General features: G+C 40.3%; 1 protein-coding gene across 1 annotated transcript in view; it reads left to right on the plus strand.

Annotated features, from left to right (window-relative positions):
• Positions 1 to 19,933, plus strand: part of LOC127005060 (general transcription factor IIF subunit 1-like) — a 36,390-nt gene that overhangs the window by 4,796 nt on the left and 11,661 nt on the right. Inside the window, exons 2-7 of the mRNA XM_050873534.1 lie at positions 18 to 52; positions 509 to 643; positions 1,282 to 1,416; positions 8,408 to 8,578; positions 9,447 to 9,565; positions 18,728 to 18,871. Coding sequence (XP_050729491.1) covers positions 18 to 52; positions 509 to 643; positions 1,282 to 1,416; positions 8,408 to 8,578; positions 9,447 to 9,565; positions 18,728 to 18,871 — 739 coding nt within the window. The remainder of the gene's footprint in view (positions 1 to 17; positions 53 to 508; positions 644 to 1,281; positions 1,417 to 8,407; positions 8,579 to 9,446; positions 9,566 to 18,727; positions 18,872 to 19,933) is intronic.

The following is a 19,933-nucleotide window of genomic DNA, read 5'->3' on the forward strand; positions in this document are numbered from 1 at the left end:
AATTGTTTTTGTTGCAGGGATCAGCTACGGAGTATGTGGTGCGAGTTCCCAAGTGAGTATCTTCTTTGTTGTTGCCTTGTTTCCTGCACCAAGCAGTGTTGGGAGGGAACCCAGACTGCATATTCTCCTATATCAATTCCTATATTTTTGTACCCTTTATTCTAGTGTTACCTCTCTTCTGCCATTTGGTCTGTGTCATCCCATTTTCTTTTTCTTTCTCACACCTGTTTAACCAGTCCTTTTTACCAGGGATAATATAGTCATACCTCAAGGAGTTGCCAGGTTGGACTTTTTTCCAAGGGGGAAAATCTCATGGTGGTGGTTGGGTTGATTTTTGGGAGGATATATATATATATATATATATATATATATATCTATATATATATATATATATATCTATATATATATATATATATATATATATATATATGTTATATCTCTCTCTCTCTCTCTCTCTCTCTCTCTCTCTCATAATATTTTCCTTCCTGACATCCAGTTATGTTTTTAGGTATACCAAGAAGAAGTACCACATGATGCGGTTCCATGCAGCACTGGGGGTGGATTTCAAGACATGGACGCATACCAAGGTAGCTCGTGAGAACAATATGAAGGAATTCAAGGGAACAGAAGAGGAAATGCCTAGGTGAGACTCAGCTGCTAGAATCTCATTACCATTTATTCAGATGGAAGTGTTTATGCCCATAGCATTGGTGTTTTTCTTACTGATATAATTAGATTAAGATTACTGGGTTTTTTTTTTCTGATGGTACAGAATTGATGGTTTCTTAAGCTGTACAGCTGAGCGTTTTGATTGCAGTTATAGCAATTATAGTTGACAGAAATCAAAGCATGCAAAATTGGAAGGAGTGCCACCCCGAGATCTCTCTCCTCTTTTTGTCTTGCTATTATATCATCACACATTTTTGTAGGTGTATAGAGATCTCATTTCACTTCTTGCCATTTGCAGAACATAGCATTTTTTTTCATGTAATTTAATTTCTGAAGTCTTACTATTCATACACAGCATTTGAAATAAAGAATAAGATGGATCAGGCTTGCTGGTGGCATGGATCCAGGTGGGGCATGCTGGAGTTTATACCATGATCAGTGACAGACCTTGGCTGCATGGGACACTAAATTGGAAACAGTAATGATCCCCAAGATTTAGTAGTATACACATAATCAATTAAACACATCATTGGTCTGCCACTCCTCAAGTGCTGGAAAGGTTGATTTTCTCAATCTCCTGAAGAATTGGTAATGGTGTTGTTTTCCTGACAGGTATGGAGCAGGTTCAGAATATGGCAGAGAGCAGAGGGAGGAAGCACGCCGCAAGAAATATGGCATCAATGTGAAGAAGTACCGGCCTGAAGACCAGCCTTGGGTTCTCTCTGTGGCTGGCAAGAATGGCAGAAAGTGAGTGTCTTAATTAATTGTGAGGGGAAAGGAAAGCCATATATGTTGAATTTTGTTAATTTTCCAGTTTTAACATTTCTTAGAACAGGAAATTAGAATACTGAGTGGTTGTGTTTAAGGTAACAAATAAATACTTTCAATTTTTTCACTTGTTGCAAAGTTTTGTAACCCATAACAAAAATAGTCACATTCCTGAGACCTAAAGTTTTTCTATTTAAAGAAGTTTTATGTACTATTCAGAAATGGAAAAAAAGGCAGGTATTACCTTTACTATTACCACTTTACAAGAACCTTTAAATAGTATCATCATCAGTGTTACTTGTACTGGATTATGTGCTCTTGAGGGGAAGGGGGCCTACCAGCACTAATACACCATTTTACATACTTTTTCACTGTACGGGAGAAATTCATACAGGAAATAACCCATTTATGCAAATCAATTAGAAATCTATAACTTAGAAACAAACAACCAAGCCCGAAGCATGCCTGAGCAGTGGGTAAGGGAGTGGAGTGCAATAGAATGAGGAGGCTGTGGAATAATAGAGAAGGGCATAGTCTCACAAACACCTTGTACAGTAGCTATTCCCTATTTATTCACTGATTTTTTTTTTGTCATGGGTTATTCTAGAAAAAAATGTAAATGTAAGATATTCTTCATTGTACTGCATAAATTTCAAATTTCGGTTGCGTGTGTATCAGGAGCATAAATAAACGCCACAGGGTGTTATTGGTATGGTTGTAAGTGTGAGCAATCGTAAGTTGCATACAGTAAACCCTTGTTACAACAGACCCGCTTATAATGGATTTTGGATATAAAGGACAAGTTGAGAGGGTAAAAAATCCACAGAGACCGACCGAGTATAGTTTTTGAACCAACTGCGCCCGGTAATTGCAATAGCGTCTGCTACCCACCTCGCCCTTGTCCCTTTATCTGCTCTCTCATCCTTCGGTTACTGTGGTCTTTTTCAGCCCACCTGATTAAATATTTTCCTCTTTGTGGTCCCCATTCAAACGAAGAACATATCTACACTAAAAGAAAGTCTTATGCATCAATCCAGAATGTTAATGTAATGGAAAATAGCCAAATGTTTGAGAGTGTGGTACACACACACACACACACACACACACACACACACACACACACACACACACACTTGACTTGGCAGAAAATAATCTCCGTAATCAATGGGTGAGGGAAGAAACTAGATACAGAGGAAACAACCAGCCGGCAAAACTAGATCTAATATTTACAAAATTAATAAACATAGAAGGAGATGTAAAGTATAAATGCCCGCTTGGAAAGAGTGATCACGAAGTGTTAGAAGTAGAAATGAACAGTAATTGTGTAGAAGTGTTTGAAGAAAAGCATAAAGTGAAAAAGAGAAAGTACTTTAAAGCTAGGTATGAGGAACTTAAAACCTTTTTCAGAAATATGAACTGGGCAGTAATAAAAGAGGCTAAGAGTGTACAAGAAGAATATAATTGCTTTCTTGAAATTTATATTGAAGGAGTTAGAGGATATGTACCATTCAGGGTGGTCCAACTTTTTTGACATCTTGGGCCACTTCAACTTTAAACGGTCACATGGAGGGCCAATAAGAACTAAGGCCTTTGCAAGACTATAAAAAAAAAAAAAAAACATTGTGAGATCTTAAAAGGTGTTACACAGGTTCTATGCTGGGCCTGTATGCAAAAAAAAAAAAAAAAAAAAAAAGTTAAAGGCACTGCACGAATATAAAAGTGGTGGTAGTCCTTACCTGCTAATGAGAAGTCTGGGGACGCTGCTTGTCTTTTACTAGGGTCTCCATATCAATTCCAATGTTGGTAGTGGCAAGCCTAAGACATGCATCCAGTGTTTTATTTTCCATTTGATTTCTGGTTTTAGATTTTACTTGCTTCATGGTTGAAAATGTGCATTTACATACCAAACATGGAGTGCAGCTTTAAGGCAAAGTCTCTCAGCTTGGGGAATCTATCCTTGCAAACCAACTTCCACAAACTCTCCTGATTTTCATTTTTCTTTGTAAGCAACATTGAGTCAGACTGTAGTTCACGCAACTCAAGCTGAAGTTCTGGTAACTGTGCCTCCACATTAACTTCCATTGGGTCGTTAAATAACAGAAGACTGGGCTTTAGTTTCTCAGTCTCTAAATCTGTTTTCAAATTCAATAAATAAGCTTTCAATTTTTCTGACAAAGCATGAAAAGTCTGACTTTATATCATCTGCCATGAGTTCACGGCATGAAGGAAAGTGTGCAAGATCATTCTTTCTTAAACAAGCACTGAATAGCAACAGCTTCTTGCTGAAAACTTCAATGTGCCCAACCAGTTTAGAAATATTTTGTTGCTTGCCTTGTAAGCTCAGATTAAGCACATTCAAGTGGGCTGTCATGTCTGTTAGAAATGCTTGGGAGCAAATTAAGTCTCTATCTTGTAGCTGAGTTTGGTACAACTCTGTATTGCTCAGCTGTTCATTTAGAAGAAAGGAAAGGATATCTTTCTGAAGAGCAAAAAAAATGCTGGAGCGTTTTTCCAGCACTAAGCCGCCTGATACTTGAGTGCAGTGGTATGTCACTAAATTCTGCATTCACTTCTTCAAGGAAAGATATATATTTTCTGTGTCGTGACTTATTACCACCTCTGATTAAATTCACGATCCTGGCCACACACTGCATGACATCACTCATCTGTAATACCTTGCTACATAATGCTTCTTGGTGGATAATGCAGTGAAGTGTGATACAATCAACTCCATTTTCCTTCAGTAAACCAACTAGTCCACTGCCAGTCATAGCTCTTGCACCATCTGTTACAATGCAAGAGCATTTTTCAAATCCTCCATATTCATTGACAACTGACTCGAGTGCAGCATAAATATCTGAGCCTCTTGTGCCACCACTCAAGGACTTCATCTTGACCAGCTCTTCATGTACCACGAAATCCTCGTCTACAGTACATGTGAATATGAGTAACTGGCTGGTGTCACTTATATCTGTACTCTCATCTAAATCCAATGAAAAGTATTTGCAGTGCTTCATTATATCTTTCAGTTTTAAAGAAACATGCTCATTAAGATCAGTTACTCTTCTTGCAACTGTTTGGTGGGATAATGACACACTCAAATTTCCTGGCTACTTTTTTCTACCCAAATGCTTGTGCCATTTTCACTGCACAGTTTTATCAGTTCTCCATCCCTAAATGATTTCCTGTGTTTCATAAGCATCATTGCAACTTCATATGATGCTGTAAGATCTCTCCCTGTTTCCTCCACTCCTTTTCCTTGTTCTCCCTTCTTACATCCTCTATCGGTATTTTTTTCATGACTCACTCTGTCCCCCTCCTCCCTTTCCTCTTCCATATTTACCTAATTGTGATATAAAGGAAGTGAGCTACGCTCATATTGTCCTTTCTCTGAGTATTCTTCCACCCCGCTCCACAAACTAATTCCTGCGTGAAGTTCGTATTTACGAACCAAATGTCGAATGTCGAAACAAGAATTATAGAATCATTTATTGGGACCGCGTCGTAACGACGAAATGTCGTAGGAAGTGTTTATAAGAGTGTGGGAAAGGTCAATGGGAGTGTGGGAAAGGTTTATAAGAGTGTGGGCATAGGAAGTGGCTCTCTCCTCACGCTGGTCGCGGGTTCAATCCCAGGCAGCCGGCGAATACCCTCTCCTGGTCTTGATTAATTTCTCGTGTGTTTTGATACACGCAGAAGTCGTGTTGGAGAATAGAAAAGAGAAAAATGAAACTCGCTGGGCATGACACATGTCTGCAGCTCATATCATACACGTAACGATACAGGCTGGGTCTGATGTGTGAAGTGGTGTGGCTGGGTATGGTGTGGTGTGTGGTTGGGTGTGATGTGATGAGGTGTGGCTGGGTGTGATGTGAGGTGTGGTGTGGCTGTGTGTGGTGTGAGGTATATTGTGAGTGGGTGTGACATGGTGTGGTGTTGCTGGGTATGGTGTGAAATGTAGTGTGACTGGGTGTGATGTGTGGCGTGGTGTGGCTGGGTGTGGTATGAGGCATAATGTGGTGTGAGGTATGGAATGACTGGGTGTGATGTGTGTTGTGTGGCTGGATGTGGAGTGAGGTGTGGTGTGGCTTAAGTGTAATGTATCATGTGATGTGGCTGGGTGTGGTGTGATGTGTGATGCGGTGTGGCTGGGTGTGGCATGATTGGGTTTTGTGTGACTGGTTGTGATGTGTGGCTGGGTATGAAGTGAGGTGTGGAGTGACTGGTTGTGATGTGGTGTGGCAATGTGTAACGTGTACGTAGTGTAATGTGGTTGGATTTCGTATGAGTTATGGTGTGGCTGAGTGTGCTGTGTGGTGTAGAGTGGTGTGATGTCTGATGTAGCATGGCTGAGTGTGATGTGTGATGTGTGATATGATATGGCTGGGTGTGGTGTGACATATGGTGTGATGTGTAGAGGGATGTGGCTTGATGTGATGTGTGTTGTAATGTGGCTGGGTGTAGTGTGTGGTGTGGTTTATCTGGATGATTTGTTATTTCATGTGGGGACTGTGGGGTGTAGTGTGGCTGTGTGGTGTGGTTGGGTATGATGTGTGGCATGGTGTAGTTAGGTGTGGTTTGACATGGTGTTGCTTGTTGTAATATATATGGTGTGGCTGGCTGTGGTACGTGGAGTGGTGTTGATGGGTGTGATGTGATGTGGCTAGGCTTGGTGTGGTGTAGCTGAGTGTGATGTGTGGTGTGGTGTAGCTGAATGTTATGTGTAATGTGGTGTGGCTAGGTGTGGTGTACCTGAATGTGATGCATGATGTGGTGTGATGTACTGTGTGGCTGGATGTGATGTGTGGTGTGGTGTGGGGCAGCTGAGTGTGATGTACTGTGTGGCTGGATGTGGTGTGGGGCAGCTGAGTGTGATGTGCGGTGTGGTGTGGCTGGGTGTCATGTGTGATGTGGTGTGACAGGGTGTGGCATGTGGTGTTGTGTGGCTGGGTTTGATCTGCCCAGCACAGTACTGCAGAAGAGGGGGAGGAGAAGGGGCTGGAGTTGAAGTCGGAGTCGCAACCTTAAAATTTCCTGGAGTCGTAGCTGGAGTCAAAACTTTTTATATCTGGCTCCACCCCTGCTATCTTTTTTCACGGTATGCTGTCTCATCCCCATATCTCAGCTTGCCAGTCACAAGTCAGAAGTGAGTCTGTCAAGAGCCACCAACAACACAATGATGATGTCAGAAACTAGTGGCCTACCCACATGTTGTCCTGCAGACCACCTATCAACCCAGACTCTAGATTCTCTTTGAGAGAGGATCAATGATGAGCTCTTGAGGGGCGGCATGAGCCAAGCAAGATGGTGCCACTATAAGCAACTGCTTGCACCATAACGGGCTGGGCCTGACAACTGAGACCCCACCAAGAAAGCCTCCATCGGTGAAACAACAACAAAAAAAGCTTTCTCTTCCCTTTCTTTAGAGACTTAAAATGGCTTTGCTTTTGGGTCACATCACAGTTTTTGCTACATAAATAGAACTCATTGATAATATTACTATTGAGCTATTATATACCGTATTAAACTGCTTCTAAGATGCACTTCCATTTGTGGAGGCATTTAAAAAAATAAATAAATAAACAGGTTTAAACAACAATGTCAGGTGAAGGGTTTGCGCCTGACATTCGTAGCCCTCCCCACTATCAGGTTATTTTTAAAGTTTCCTATGTATTTAGATCCTTATTAAATCCCAATATTTTATATTTAACCCCTAAAGGATGGGCTAGAGTGAGATTTTCTCCTTGCAGAGTGAGTGCTGCGTTGATGAAATTTGGGTAAATAGGTGATCTTCATCAGTGCCCTGTGTGGCAATTTCAGACAAACAGACTATAGTTCATAGTGCTTTTACTTCACAATCTTTTATTTACATGATGAAAGAAACTAGAAGTTCCATGGTTGTAGCACTGCAGAGATATGATGTTGGGAAGTACGAATCTTGGCGGGAAACCAGAAGACGGGAATTCCCGCACCCTGCCTTTCTGCCTCTCCCTGCCCGAGCGGGAATTCTCGCCAGCTGTCCTTTAGGGGTTGAAAACCTTAATATTTGCTTGGATGTACCAGAACTGGTCCTTCTTAGAGACTTGAGAGTCCTGCTTTGAGACGTAAACAAATACGGTGTAGAAAGCGACATTGTCAGAGAGGTAACGGGTGTAAAGTTTGTGCATCATACTATATAATAAACTATCTTCTCAATATCTTGCCAAAATTATCCATATATTGTTTGTGTCTACCAATTAAACAAAGTAAAACAGTTTTATGAAGAAGATCTGTCTTACCTCAATGATCTGGCTTTATACTAAGGAAACACAGTGGGTCTTGCACGTGCCTTCAAGTTTGGTATACAACCATCCGTTAGTTTGTTTAAGTACATGCATGATTAGCGTTGTCACTTAATTTTCTTTGTGACTGGTGTTATTCTATATGAGGTACCGGTAACTACTGCTGTTATACATTGTTACTTTAGAAAAGAGTTGCTGTTGTTGATGTAGAAGCGATCGCCACCTTGTTTACATTTGTGGAGATGTTTGCAGTTTAATTTAAGGGCCACTGCAGCACTAAAACTCCATTAGTCAGTAACCCATAGCTGACCCTTGACCTTATAAGACGCAGGGTGATTTTCTGAGACATTTTTAGAAAAAAAAGTGCATCTTGTAAGCCGTCAAATACGGTACATATTTATGTAAAATTTAGTTGAGGATGAGATGTATTTTAGACAATAAAATTTTCAATATACTCTGCTGTAATACTAGAACGATAGGCAGGTGTGCAGTGTAGGCCATTTCATAAGCCCATCGTCTTGGTTTTGTCCTCAGCTTTGTTTTTTCTTTTCTTTTGTCTCCCATGAAAACAGGGTTTATGGTAATGATATGCCTGAATTATATTTGGTTATCTTGACGCCTTAATATAGTAGCCTCTCTACCCATACTCTCACCCAAGTCCAAGCCTGACAATTTATTTTGCTTTCCAGATTCAAAGGGATCAGGGAGGGAGGTGTATCAGAAAACTCTTCGTGGTATGTATTCATGCAAGGAAAGGATGGGGCATTTGAAGCTTATCCAGTGGAAGAGTGGTACAACTTCAAGCTCATCCAGCAATACAAAGCTCTTAGTGCTGAGGAGGCAGAGAGGGAATTTGAGAGGTGAGTTCTGCATTCACATGATACTGTTGTTTCCAGTACATTTTTTATCATTATTATTATTATTATTATTAGTCACTTACAGCTGCAATAGGTTTATGATTTCCTTAGGGCACATTGTAGGTCTCTAATTGTATATGAAAGTGAATAGGCCTTGATAAATTTTAGTTATTTTTTTTTTTTTTTAACCTGTATTTTAAGCCATGTACATTATAATATAATAGCTCACTGGCTTGAGAACAAAATTGTCAGTAGTGAAATTTTGCTATCACAATGTTTACAGTAACCCCCGTGATATCGTGGTTCAGTTATTGCGGTCCCGGTATTTCGCGTTTTTTATATTTTTTAAGACCTATTAATTTTGATATCGCGTATTTTTTTGCCATTTCGCAGCATTCCGCAGCATTGTTTATGAGTTTAAATCTCATGCGTCACGATAAAATGGCCGTACAGATTCAGCCAATCAGGGCGTCGGTATTGTTTTCTCGGCCGCTGATTGGCTATTGTGTTCTAGAAGCATCTTGCAGGGAGAGAAGCAGTTCGCCTTGTTCTGTCTCGGTTCCGCGTGTCTCCCTACAGTGTACAGTGTGTTTCTATTGTTTTAAAAGTACCTGTAAAGTTATAAAAACATGCCTAGGGTGTATTGAAATAGAGTATTTCTATTTCACAGATTTTCACTTATTGCGGATGGGTCTGAAACGTAACCCCTGCAATGGAGGGGGGATTACTGTATTTACTCTCAAAACCATGAGTCTTATACCTAGGGTACAAAACAGATTTAGTAATTGTCATTTGAGCAATAAATATAGCAAAAATCTATGAATCATTACAATATTACATGATTTTCATTAATTTTACTGTCTCATTCCAGGAGGGACAAGATCATGAATTACTTCTCTGTAATGTACCAGAAAAAGTTGAAGAAAGATGGAGACGAGGCAGGAGAGGGTGAAGAGGAAAAAACGAAAAAGAAGGGCCCGTCTGCCAAAAGTAATTAGAACTTTAATAATTTAGCATGGATAGATTAGAATATTACATGTACGTATTGTCTCACCAGTCCTCCTCCTCCTCTCAGATGCTGTCTATATATAAGGGCCTTGTCTGTCCTCATATGGAGTATGCATCTTTAGTATGGGAGGGCTCCACACATACAGCTCTGTTAGACAAAGTGGGGTCAAAGGCTCTTTGCCTCATCAACTCCCCTTCTCGTACTGTCTTCTTCCTTATAAATTCCACCACAGTGTTGCATCCCTTGCTATCTTCTATCAATATTTTCATGCTAACTGCTCCTCTGAACATACTAACTGCATACCTCCACCCCTTCTGTGGCCCCGCTGCACATGACTTTCTACTCTTCATCCCTATTCTATCCTAATCCCTTATTCAAGAGTTACCCAGCATCTTCATTCTTTCATCCCTCCCACTGATAAACTGGAACAGCCTCCCTCCGGATGTATTTCCTCCTGCCTACAACTTGACCTCATTCAAGAGGAGAGGATCAAGACACCTCTCCAGAAATTGATCTCTCTTCTGGCCTCTCATTCTTTTTATTTTACTGGAACTGTGCCCACCCTTGAGCTGCCTCCCTTATGAAAAAAATTATACTTTCAATTTAATCACTTCATCTGAGGGTATACTTTTCTTGAGTTATGTTAATAGATGAGGCAAGAAGAGGCAAGACATGGACATCATAATGCATAGGTCTGGCTCTTCTGGAAGTAAAGTAGCATGCATCATGCAAGATGGAGTATGCTAATATTAGACAGAGAGCTGGAGAACATTGGGAAATGTCTTTGTCCAGCAGTGGACTAGTAATAGCTGAAGATGATTGATTGGTTAGTACAAAGTGGTTCAACTTCTTTGACATGGGGGGCTACTACAGCATTAACCCTTTCCTTGCGTGTGGTGCGGACGCGACTATCCCCTCAGGCGCAGTCGGGCAGCCCAATGGGGGGGTCTCTTTTAACCTCTGTATCTCAAAAACTATTCATCACAGCTAAAAACCAAAAACACCACTGGAAAGAGGAGGTCCAGATCTATAGGAGTCTGTTATGTATTATTTTTTTATTTTTTATTATTATTATTATTATTATTATTTTTTATTTTTTATTACGTTGTTTGCCTATTGCGCCGGTAGGCATCTTCCCGGTGGGGCCTGATGGTCGACCCAAGGCTTTCTTCCAGGTGGGGCCTGACGGTCGGCCCAGCCCATTCTGGCGCAGGCGAGTGTTTATAGTGGCGCCATCTTGCATTGGCTCATGCTGCCCCCCGGAACTCGTTCTTGATTCGCTTGGACGGCTTCCTCTAGAGTCCGGGTTGATGGGTGGTCTTCAGGACAGCATGTGGGTAGTTTTAAGCCACTCGGCGGTGACTGAAAAATCTGAGTGGTAGCGTGAGGATTCGAACCCGCGTCGTCCATCACGCGGTGAATGTGGGTCCAGTATGCTACCAGTTCGGTCACCGCCGTACATGCACGTTCAGGGAGTGTTGAATGTTAACACTTACATCGGTGTGTGCGGGATGATCAGTCATATTGAGAGAACTGCGGACATGTCTCCTTCAGATTCTTGCAAGGGAGTATTGCCAACTGCAATATTTACAACTGTTTGGTCAAAGAATCAGTCAGGTGATAGGTGAAACTATGCAAAAATGCCGCTATATTGGGCAAGAACATCCACCAGTTACTCGTCCGTAGATTTGCCGCTCTGGGCTGATATGATTTTCCACCAAATTTAGTGAAGAACCCACACAATTGGCAATCCTGTGTTGTGAGAATTAGTGCTGGAACACTCTCATACGCGGGGGATTTGAGTGCGGGTGGAGCTCGCAGCGAGCGTGTAGCAACACCAGCAAATACCCCTAACGCTCGCTGCGAGAGTCTAGCAATGAAAGGGTTAAACTTATCAATCAAGGGCCACAAATTGAATAATGTGTGTGTGCATCTATTATCTATATATCTATATCTACATTCTCTCTCTCTCTCTCTCTCTCTCTCTCTCTCTCTATATATCTATATATATATATATATATATATATATATATATATATATATATATATATATACAGTAATCCCTCGTCTATCGCGGGGGTTAGGTTCCAGAACCCCCTGCGATAGGCGAAAATCCGCGAAGTAGCGACCTTATATATTTTTTATTATTTATATACAGTAAAACCCCGATTATCCGAAAGCGGATTATCCAAAAAAACGGATTATCCGAAATTGATCTGGATAATGCAATTAAATTTTTTTTTCTATACTAAAACGTTATAAACATCAAAAATAAATAAAAGTAACTACATATGTAGTTTATTAACACATTTAAAATTGATAAGAACAGTTTATATGATTATGCTTTCTAATACGTATTGCCGAAATAGCTTGTAACGAATAGATCAATGTATTAGACAAAAAACATTAAACAAACTCTCAACAACACCACGTCCGCACCTTCGCCCCAGCAAGGACGTAGGTGCGGCGAACGAACAAACTACTGCACGACTACTCTCACACCGTACTCTCAAGACAACGACACAAACACGACTCCCCTCTCCACTCCATGCCACATTCCCCTTCCAACATACGAGTTGCGCGATAATATGAGTCATCATACTGTGTCTCCACCTGCACGATGCATCAAGGTCACACTTGCAAGCTTGCACAACCATTCACAATCGCACTCTGTAACATTCACAATTCAGATCTGCAACGCTCACAAGTATCAACATACACTGGTCCAGACAAGGAGACACACAGACAAACATACAATAAAACATTTACATAACATGTTTTAAGCGTACTACTTTGTTTAGCGTAGCGTGTGTTTGTTTGGTTTCATTGTTTACATCGTCAGTCGGCGGCAGTCGCGTCACACACTTCACATTGGGCAGTCGCATCGCGTTCTACCTGTGCTTCGACCTCACTTCTTTATACATCACCATGCCGAAAGAAACCGGGAAAAGGAAGAAAGTCGTCCTTTCCATACAGCAGAACACAATGCCGACGATCAAAATGGCGGCCATAAATCCGGATTATCCGAAAAATCGGCTTATCCGAAAGAGGCTTCCCCCCTTCCATTTCGGATAATCGGGGTTTTACTGTATATTTTAAGGCTTTATAAACCCTCCCCACACTCTTACAAATCTTTCCCACACTCCTATTGACCTTTCCCACATTTTTATAAACACTTCCTACGACGTTTCGTTGTTATGACGCGGTCCCAATAAATTATTCTATAATTCTTGTTTCGACTTTCGACATTTGCTTCAGAATACGAACTTCACAAGAGGAATTAGTTTATGGGGGCGGAAGAATACTCAGAGGAAGACCAATATGAGCGTAGCTCACTTCTTTTATATCACAATTAGGTAAATACGGAAGGGGAGAGGGACAGAGTGGGTCATGAAAAAAATACAGATAGAGGATGTAAGAAGGGAGAACAAGGAAAAGTAGTGGAGGAAACAGGGAGACATACAGAGGATGAAAACAAGAAGGGTGTGGGGAGGGAGGGACAGTGGGGAGAGTCATGTCAGGTCCTGAGGGAGAGTCAGGTGAGGTCCTGAGGGAGAGTCAGGTCAGGACTTCAGTCAGGACATGACCTGACTCTCACTTCCGCCCCTCCCTCCCCACACCCTTTCCATTTCACCTGTGTGTGTGTGTGTGTGTGTTACCTAGTTGTACACACACACACTCACACAGAAGGGGAAATAAGAAGGGTGTGGGGAGGGAGTGGCAGAAGGAAGAGTCAGGTCAGGTCTGCCCCTCCCTCCACACACCCTTCCCATTTCCCCTTCTGTGTGTGTGTGTGCGAGCGAGCGAATGAGTGTGTGTGTGTGTGTGTTTTCATATTATCTAATGGAGAAAGGGAGGAAGAATGATAGATTGAGAGAAAAGACTAAAGATAAGAGGGTGTGAGAAAGGAGGAAACAAGGGAAATGGGTGGAGGAAATGGGACGGGAGAAGAAGAGAAAGGTAGGGAGGGTCAGGTAAAGGTGAGGAAAGAGGGGGAGAGAAAAGATGTGAGTGGGAGGGAAAGAGATTAAAAGAGAGGTAGGGAGGGTCAGGTAAAGGTGAGGAAAGAGGGGGAGAGAAAAGATGTGAGTGGGAGGGAAAGAGATTAAAAGAGAGGTAGGGAGGGTCAGGTAAAGGTGAGGAAAGAGGGGGAGAGAAAAGATGTGAGTGGGAGGGAAAGAGATTAAAAGAGAGGTAGGGAGGGTCAGGTAAAGGTGAGGAAAGAGGGGGAGAGAAAGAAATTAAAAGAGAAAAACTGGGAGGGAGGGGAAAGGAAAATAAGAAAGAAATGAGAAAGAAGGAGAAAAATATGGGGACGGAGAGGGAGAAGAAAGAAAGGAAGTGGGGGAGGAGTGAACCAGGCAATAGGCCGCGACGGAAAGAAAAAAAAATGGTGGGTGACGTAAGTTGTTTATTTAGATGTGTTCCTACCTACGTTGATTTATATCGTTTTCATTTTTTTGGCTAGAAAATTATTATTTTTCCGCAAAATCCCGTGATATAGCGAAAAATCCGCGATACGATACAATTTAAAAATCCGCAATACAGCAAGACCGCGATATGGCGAGGGATTACTGTATATATATATATATATATATATATATATATATATATATATATATATATATATATATATATATATATATATATATATATATATATATATATATATATATATATATATATATATGTATATATATGTATATGTATGTAGATAGATAGATAGCTCTTTTAAGGGGACTGTCTGGTAGTGATTGTACAAAAAAGTATGGAAAATGAGTTAAGGCCACTGAGACATACATGTGGGCTACGACAGTTCACCCGTGGCCAGTTTCAGAAAAAGCTATATTTAAAGGGCAAATTTAAAGGTCCCGCGCACCCCCTGACTCTCGTGGACAACAACTGTTCTTTGTTTACTTCAATATTTATGGTAAAACATCATTACACACATAATTATTAATATTTTTGATGCATTTTATCGATAAATCAAACTTCTGCCAGTGAAGCTAGGCATGAATGTAATGTGGATACAATGGCCTGCTAGCTCAGAGCTCTCAGAGCGTCATTTGATGATAGGTCCAAGAAAGAACAGAGAAAACGCTTAGAGTCTAGCCAGATGATCAAAGAAAAGGCAGAAATTACGTGTCAGTGAAGGGTATGAGGCTGAAAATTATAGATAAAACCTGGCGACAATGCGGAAGGTCGCGCTTTCTGAAACCCTCATTCTTAGAACGATAATACTTTTTTTATTTTTTTTATTTACATTGTAAGAGGGACCAGGTGCGCAATCAAGATCTAGCATGCATCAGGAATATTCTTAGAAATATGTTTGCAAATTTAGAATAAGTAATTTTGGCGACTAGTAATAATAAATGATCTGAGAGCTAGGAAAAAAGGAGAAAAAGAAAAACAACTTTGAAGGCTGTTTTTCTCATATTTTTCCCAATTTCTCCACCAAAAATTAACGGATTTTGATATCTTAGGTACCACTTTAAAGAGGAATGAATGCACAATGATAATAGAGACTTCTTTTTTTTCTTTTTTTTCACAAAAATTCATGAACCGTTTAAACGTGAGTGAAAATATAAAAAATCATTTAAAAAAATAAATAAAGAGAAACTGAAAAATCTGGCTCTTTATTTTTGTTTCACCACTTGCAAGTTTTGTATTCATGTAAAAGTTTTTCCTAAATACGTGATGAACTGATTGGAAATCTTTTTTCGTATATCATTTTTTTTCTATTCATCAAAATCTTTTGAAACTTATGCAATATTCTCACATCATTCATGTCTAAAAGATAAAAGTGAGTTAGATTTTTATGTCCAATAGTTTTGAAAATCGAAATCTAGCGGACAGTCCCCTTAAAGGGGGGTACTACGGGGGGTCCTCCTGCGCATATGGTACGTCCAATAGCTTTGAAATCTTAGTATGTTGTTTGTTGGTGTAAAGGTATGATATTCTGTGAATTTCATTAAATTTGGGTGAAGTTTAGGAGAGACTCAAACACAGTTTTTTTTTTTTTTTTTTTTCACAGACTTTATTTTTCAGTTAATCGCTTTGAAAAAAATACCATAGAAACTTTGTTTACCTATCTACATTTTGTTTGAAGTAAATTTTTTATTTTTTGTTTTGGCTTCAAAGAAAAAAATTACAATTTTTGGTCACTTATAATTTTCTCCACTGTCCTGTTTTATTTTGACATTTTTTGAAATTCATTCCCACCAAAACATTGCCCTTTAGTTGTAGTTTTAACCCTTTCATGGCTAAACGCTCGCAGCGAGCGGTAGTTGCTGGTAGTGCTAAATGCTCGCTGTGAGCTCCAGCCGCACTTAAATCTTCTGCATATGAGAGTGTTCCAACAATATTTCTCACAGCACAGGATTGCCAATTGAGTGGGTTCTCCACTAGATTTGGTGGAAAATTATATCAGCCCAGTGCGGAAAATTTACAGATGAGTATAACTGGTGGATGTTCTTGTCCAATATAGTGGCATTTTTGCATAGTTTCACCTATCACCTGACTGATTCTTTGACCAAATAGTTGTAAATATTGCAGTTGGCAATACCACCTTGCCAGAACCTCATGGAGAGATGTCCGCAGTTGCCTCAAAATGGCTGATCATCACGCACGCACTGACGTAAATGTTCACATTCAACACTCCCTGAACGTGCATGTACGTTTGCAGGAGAGGCATACATAACCGACTCCTATAGATCTGGGCCACCTCTTTCCAGTGGTGTTTTTGTTTTTTAGCTGTGATGAATAGTTTTTGAGATACAGAGGTTAAAAAAGACCCCCCATTGGGCTGCCTGACTGCGCCTGAGGGGATAGTCGCCTCCAAAGCCCGTGCAGTGAAAGGGTTAACTGATACCTAACAAAAGTCGGTCAGACTTTTTATCGATTTTGTGAAATTTTTTTTTGAACTTTAAAAAACTATTTTTCGAGATATTGGCTCCTAAAGATTTTTTTCCATTTCATCCCTGTCTTGCCATTTGTATTTATTTGATTGGCATGAAATTTTCACATATTATTGTGTATACCTTGTTGACTTACTGGAGAATGATAAGACATCTGGTCCCCCTTTATAAAAAAAGTTTTTATCAATCAAAGGTGAGGGTGTCAGAAAGCCAAGGTGTTCCTGCACAACCGTACTGGGCAATTCTGTCTCTCGAACAGTGTTTGTAGCTAAGAAAGCGACACGGTGATGAAAGTTTTGCTTGTAATCAGGCTCACGCTTCACACATCAGCTGTGAATAATCTGTTGTCGGAGCTGCAGTGATGTCTCATGAGGCAATGTAGCTGACTGCAGTTGGTGGTGATGTAAGTGGTAACAAAGCAGGTGGTGGTGGATAAAGTTGTGATGAAGTACAAGGTTTATGTAGGGAGTTGCAAAACAGATGTGGTGATGGATGGTGGCCTTGGGCGGCCCAGCGAAAGCCGGGCAAGTAGCGGGAGTGCCAGCACACCCACTCGCTTCTACCTATAAATACCTCGCTTCTACGCTACTCTCTTGCTTGTTTTCTGAGTCTTGGCCACTCCATAAGCCCTCTTGATGTTGATGACTCTCTTTCTGGTTGCCTAGCACTTGCATATCATTTGTAAGGAGTTTTTTTTGGCTGGAGTGGAGAGAAAAAGTGCAACGCACCCTACCCGTCTCTGTCTCGCGTGGCACTGGTGAGGTGGCGCGTCTTCCTCCTGCTCAGCACCCGCTGCTTTCTCTGAGCAGAGAAGAGAGGGATGACAGATGACCAAATTTACGTAGAAGAAAATATTCTAATGCAATTTTACCTATATACAAGCGTTGAATGATACTGCATATGTTGATGCGTGTGTCTGGCTATGACGCAGCAGCGTGGGACATTTTAAAAATGGCCTCCTGGGGGAAGGGGTTTTGATTTTATGAAAACAAACCTCGCCACATGGCAATTTAACGTTTTCCTGGGCATGATGAGCGAACAACTTGTACTCGTCCAATTTTAAATATATTCGTCAAAGAATACCCCGTAGCCGCCCACCTTAACCCTTTCAATTCTAAATGTTTGCTGAGAACCAGTCAGTTTTGAATCTCCCACTCACAATTCGTGTTCCACTACTATTCCACACTCAATTGCACCTTTATTTTAATTGGTCTGCATCATATGGTGGTCTGTCTTTGCCCCCACCACCACCACCTCCTTGACAACCAACCACACCTCTGGACTTTAAACAGCTGCCCTTCACCTTGCACCAGAACCTGGTGAATCATATCTTGCCTTGTTATTTGTCAAAACCTTCAAGTAGTAGCAAGAATAATATACTAATCTATATTAAATATAATACTATTGTACATTTTTTGAAGTACGAGGGTAAAATATAATCTTACATATGAAAAAAGTTGCATCACATTTACTCAGTCAGCACATAAAATACTGCAGTGATGATAAGCCATTTGTATTGCATTTTCCCTTCTTTCCAATGAAAGCCATTTGTATAGCATTTTCCCTTCTTTCCAATGAAAGCCATTTGTATAGCATTTTCCCTTCTTCTTTCCAGTGATAGGCTACAGTTGATAGTTACAGAGATATGAAGGTAGCAAGAGACCTGGTTTACTTGCCTGAGTGCACATAGTGGTATCATGTGCCTGACCGACTGTGTAGTTAAAGAGTTAATGATACAAAACTTCTAGTTGGGGCCTGCAAGTAACCTAGCATTCTTTTCTATACTACAAACTCTTAGTCACAGATACTTCACTCTTTTATTTTTTATACCAGTTTATCAATATCAGTGCTCAGGGGCCACATGAATTAGCCCTCAGACCACATGTTGCCCACAGGCCCATAGTTTGCCACTTGGTTCAATATATTAGTATGGCAATGGTGGATGTATGGGAAAGACCCTCATTAATTTTGGCGAGTGCCAGAATACCAGAGTACTGTGATATGCATAGACAGTGTATGACAAGGAGTTGCTGGTAGAAAGAGAAGATAGAGTGAGGATGAGAGAATTATGTATGCAAGTAAAGCTTTTATGAAGAATGCAACTGGGGACCTTGACTGTGGCAACTCCTGTGAGGTAATAGCCAGCTAATGGCAATACAAGAGATTTGGTTAGTATGTCTGAACTATCATTACTAAAACTCCATGTTTATAATATACCTTTGGCAGATTTGATGCTGTCAGAGTTGGATGATTGGATGTCGGATGATGGTTCAGATGGCGATGAAGACAAGGAAGGCGAAGATGATGATGATGATGAAGGGAACATGAAGAAGAAAAAGAAGGTACCAGCCAAGGGCAGAAAACAACATGGTGGGTTGAACATTTTTCTAAAGATTTGCATACCAGTCAATACATGTAATTTGATGCTTAATGCAAGTAAGGTATGTGATTTTAAAGTGATTAAAATTTAAATTTCAGGGCTGTAACTAGAAAAAGGTAGATATCATCTTAACCCGGTAGCAGCGACGAGCCAAATTTGTGGCTTTACCATGTAGCAGCGACGGGCCAAATTTGTGCCATGATATAAACCCCCTAAAATAGATGATACATAATCTGATCACAAATGCTCTGATATATATTATGAAATGGTTTGTGTGAGGGGTGATTTTTTCTCATTTTTCTCGCTTGGAGGGACCATTAAGAAACATGATCCCCACTGCTACCGGGTTAAGAGTTAGTTAGCCAATTAGTCTTGACAAGGGTATGTTTGTGCAAACAGGTATGTGGGTGTAAAATCATTTGTGGGAAATAAAGGAAAGAAAACTAAGAACAGTGGAAATGTGCTAAAAAAACACATTTTTGGAGTATGTACTATTAACAGGCTTAGGAATGAGAGGTATGGAACATTTAATAAATCAGTATATGCAAAAAATAAATAGAGGAATATGTGGTCAGTTGCTTCAACATTAGAAGACTGATGGGTAAAGGATTTATATGAACAGTGTTGATGAAAGAAAATGTAGATAGTATTGTATTGCATGATAGGATCCTCAGAAAATAAAAAAATAACTCTTGTAGATCTAGGAATCTCATACATATTGTAATTCAGCTGTATGCATTCAGTTTTCCAAACACCAGATTTTTTTTAAATGTCAAGTTATTCATTTGAAATGTTCAGAAAGAAATTAATTGTAATCAGCCAGAATGTAGAGTACAGTAAACTCATTTCAGTGGAATTCAATTCAAAGAACTATCAGTTTATCAGAAAGCATTTGTCCCATTCCCTTGGTTTATTGGAATACCCTGCTAATTCTTGACCGAGTTGAATAGTCCACTGTCTTAATGCCTATGACAGTGCATCAATCTTTGATTGGCACGTTTTATACACATGAATATATTATAAATAGATGACCAAATGTACAATGCTTGTCA

The sequence above is a fragment of the Eriocheir sinensis genome, chromosome 3 (genome assembly GCF_024679095.1).
Source record: "Eriocheir sinensis breed Jianghai 21 chromosome 3, ASM2467909v1, whole genome shotgun sequence".
NCBI classification, from domain to species: Eukaryota; Metazoa; Arthropoda; class Malacostraca; order Decapoda; family Varunidae; genus Eriocheir; species Eriocheir sinensis.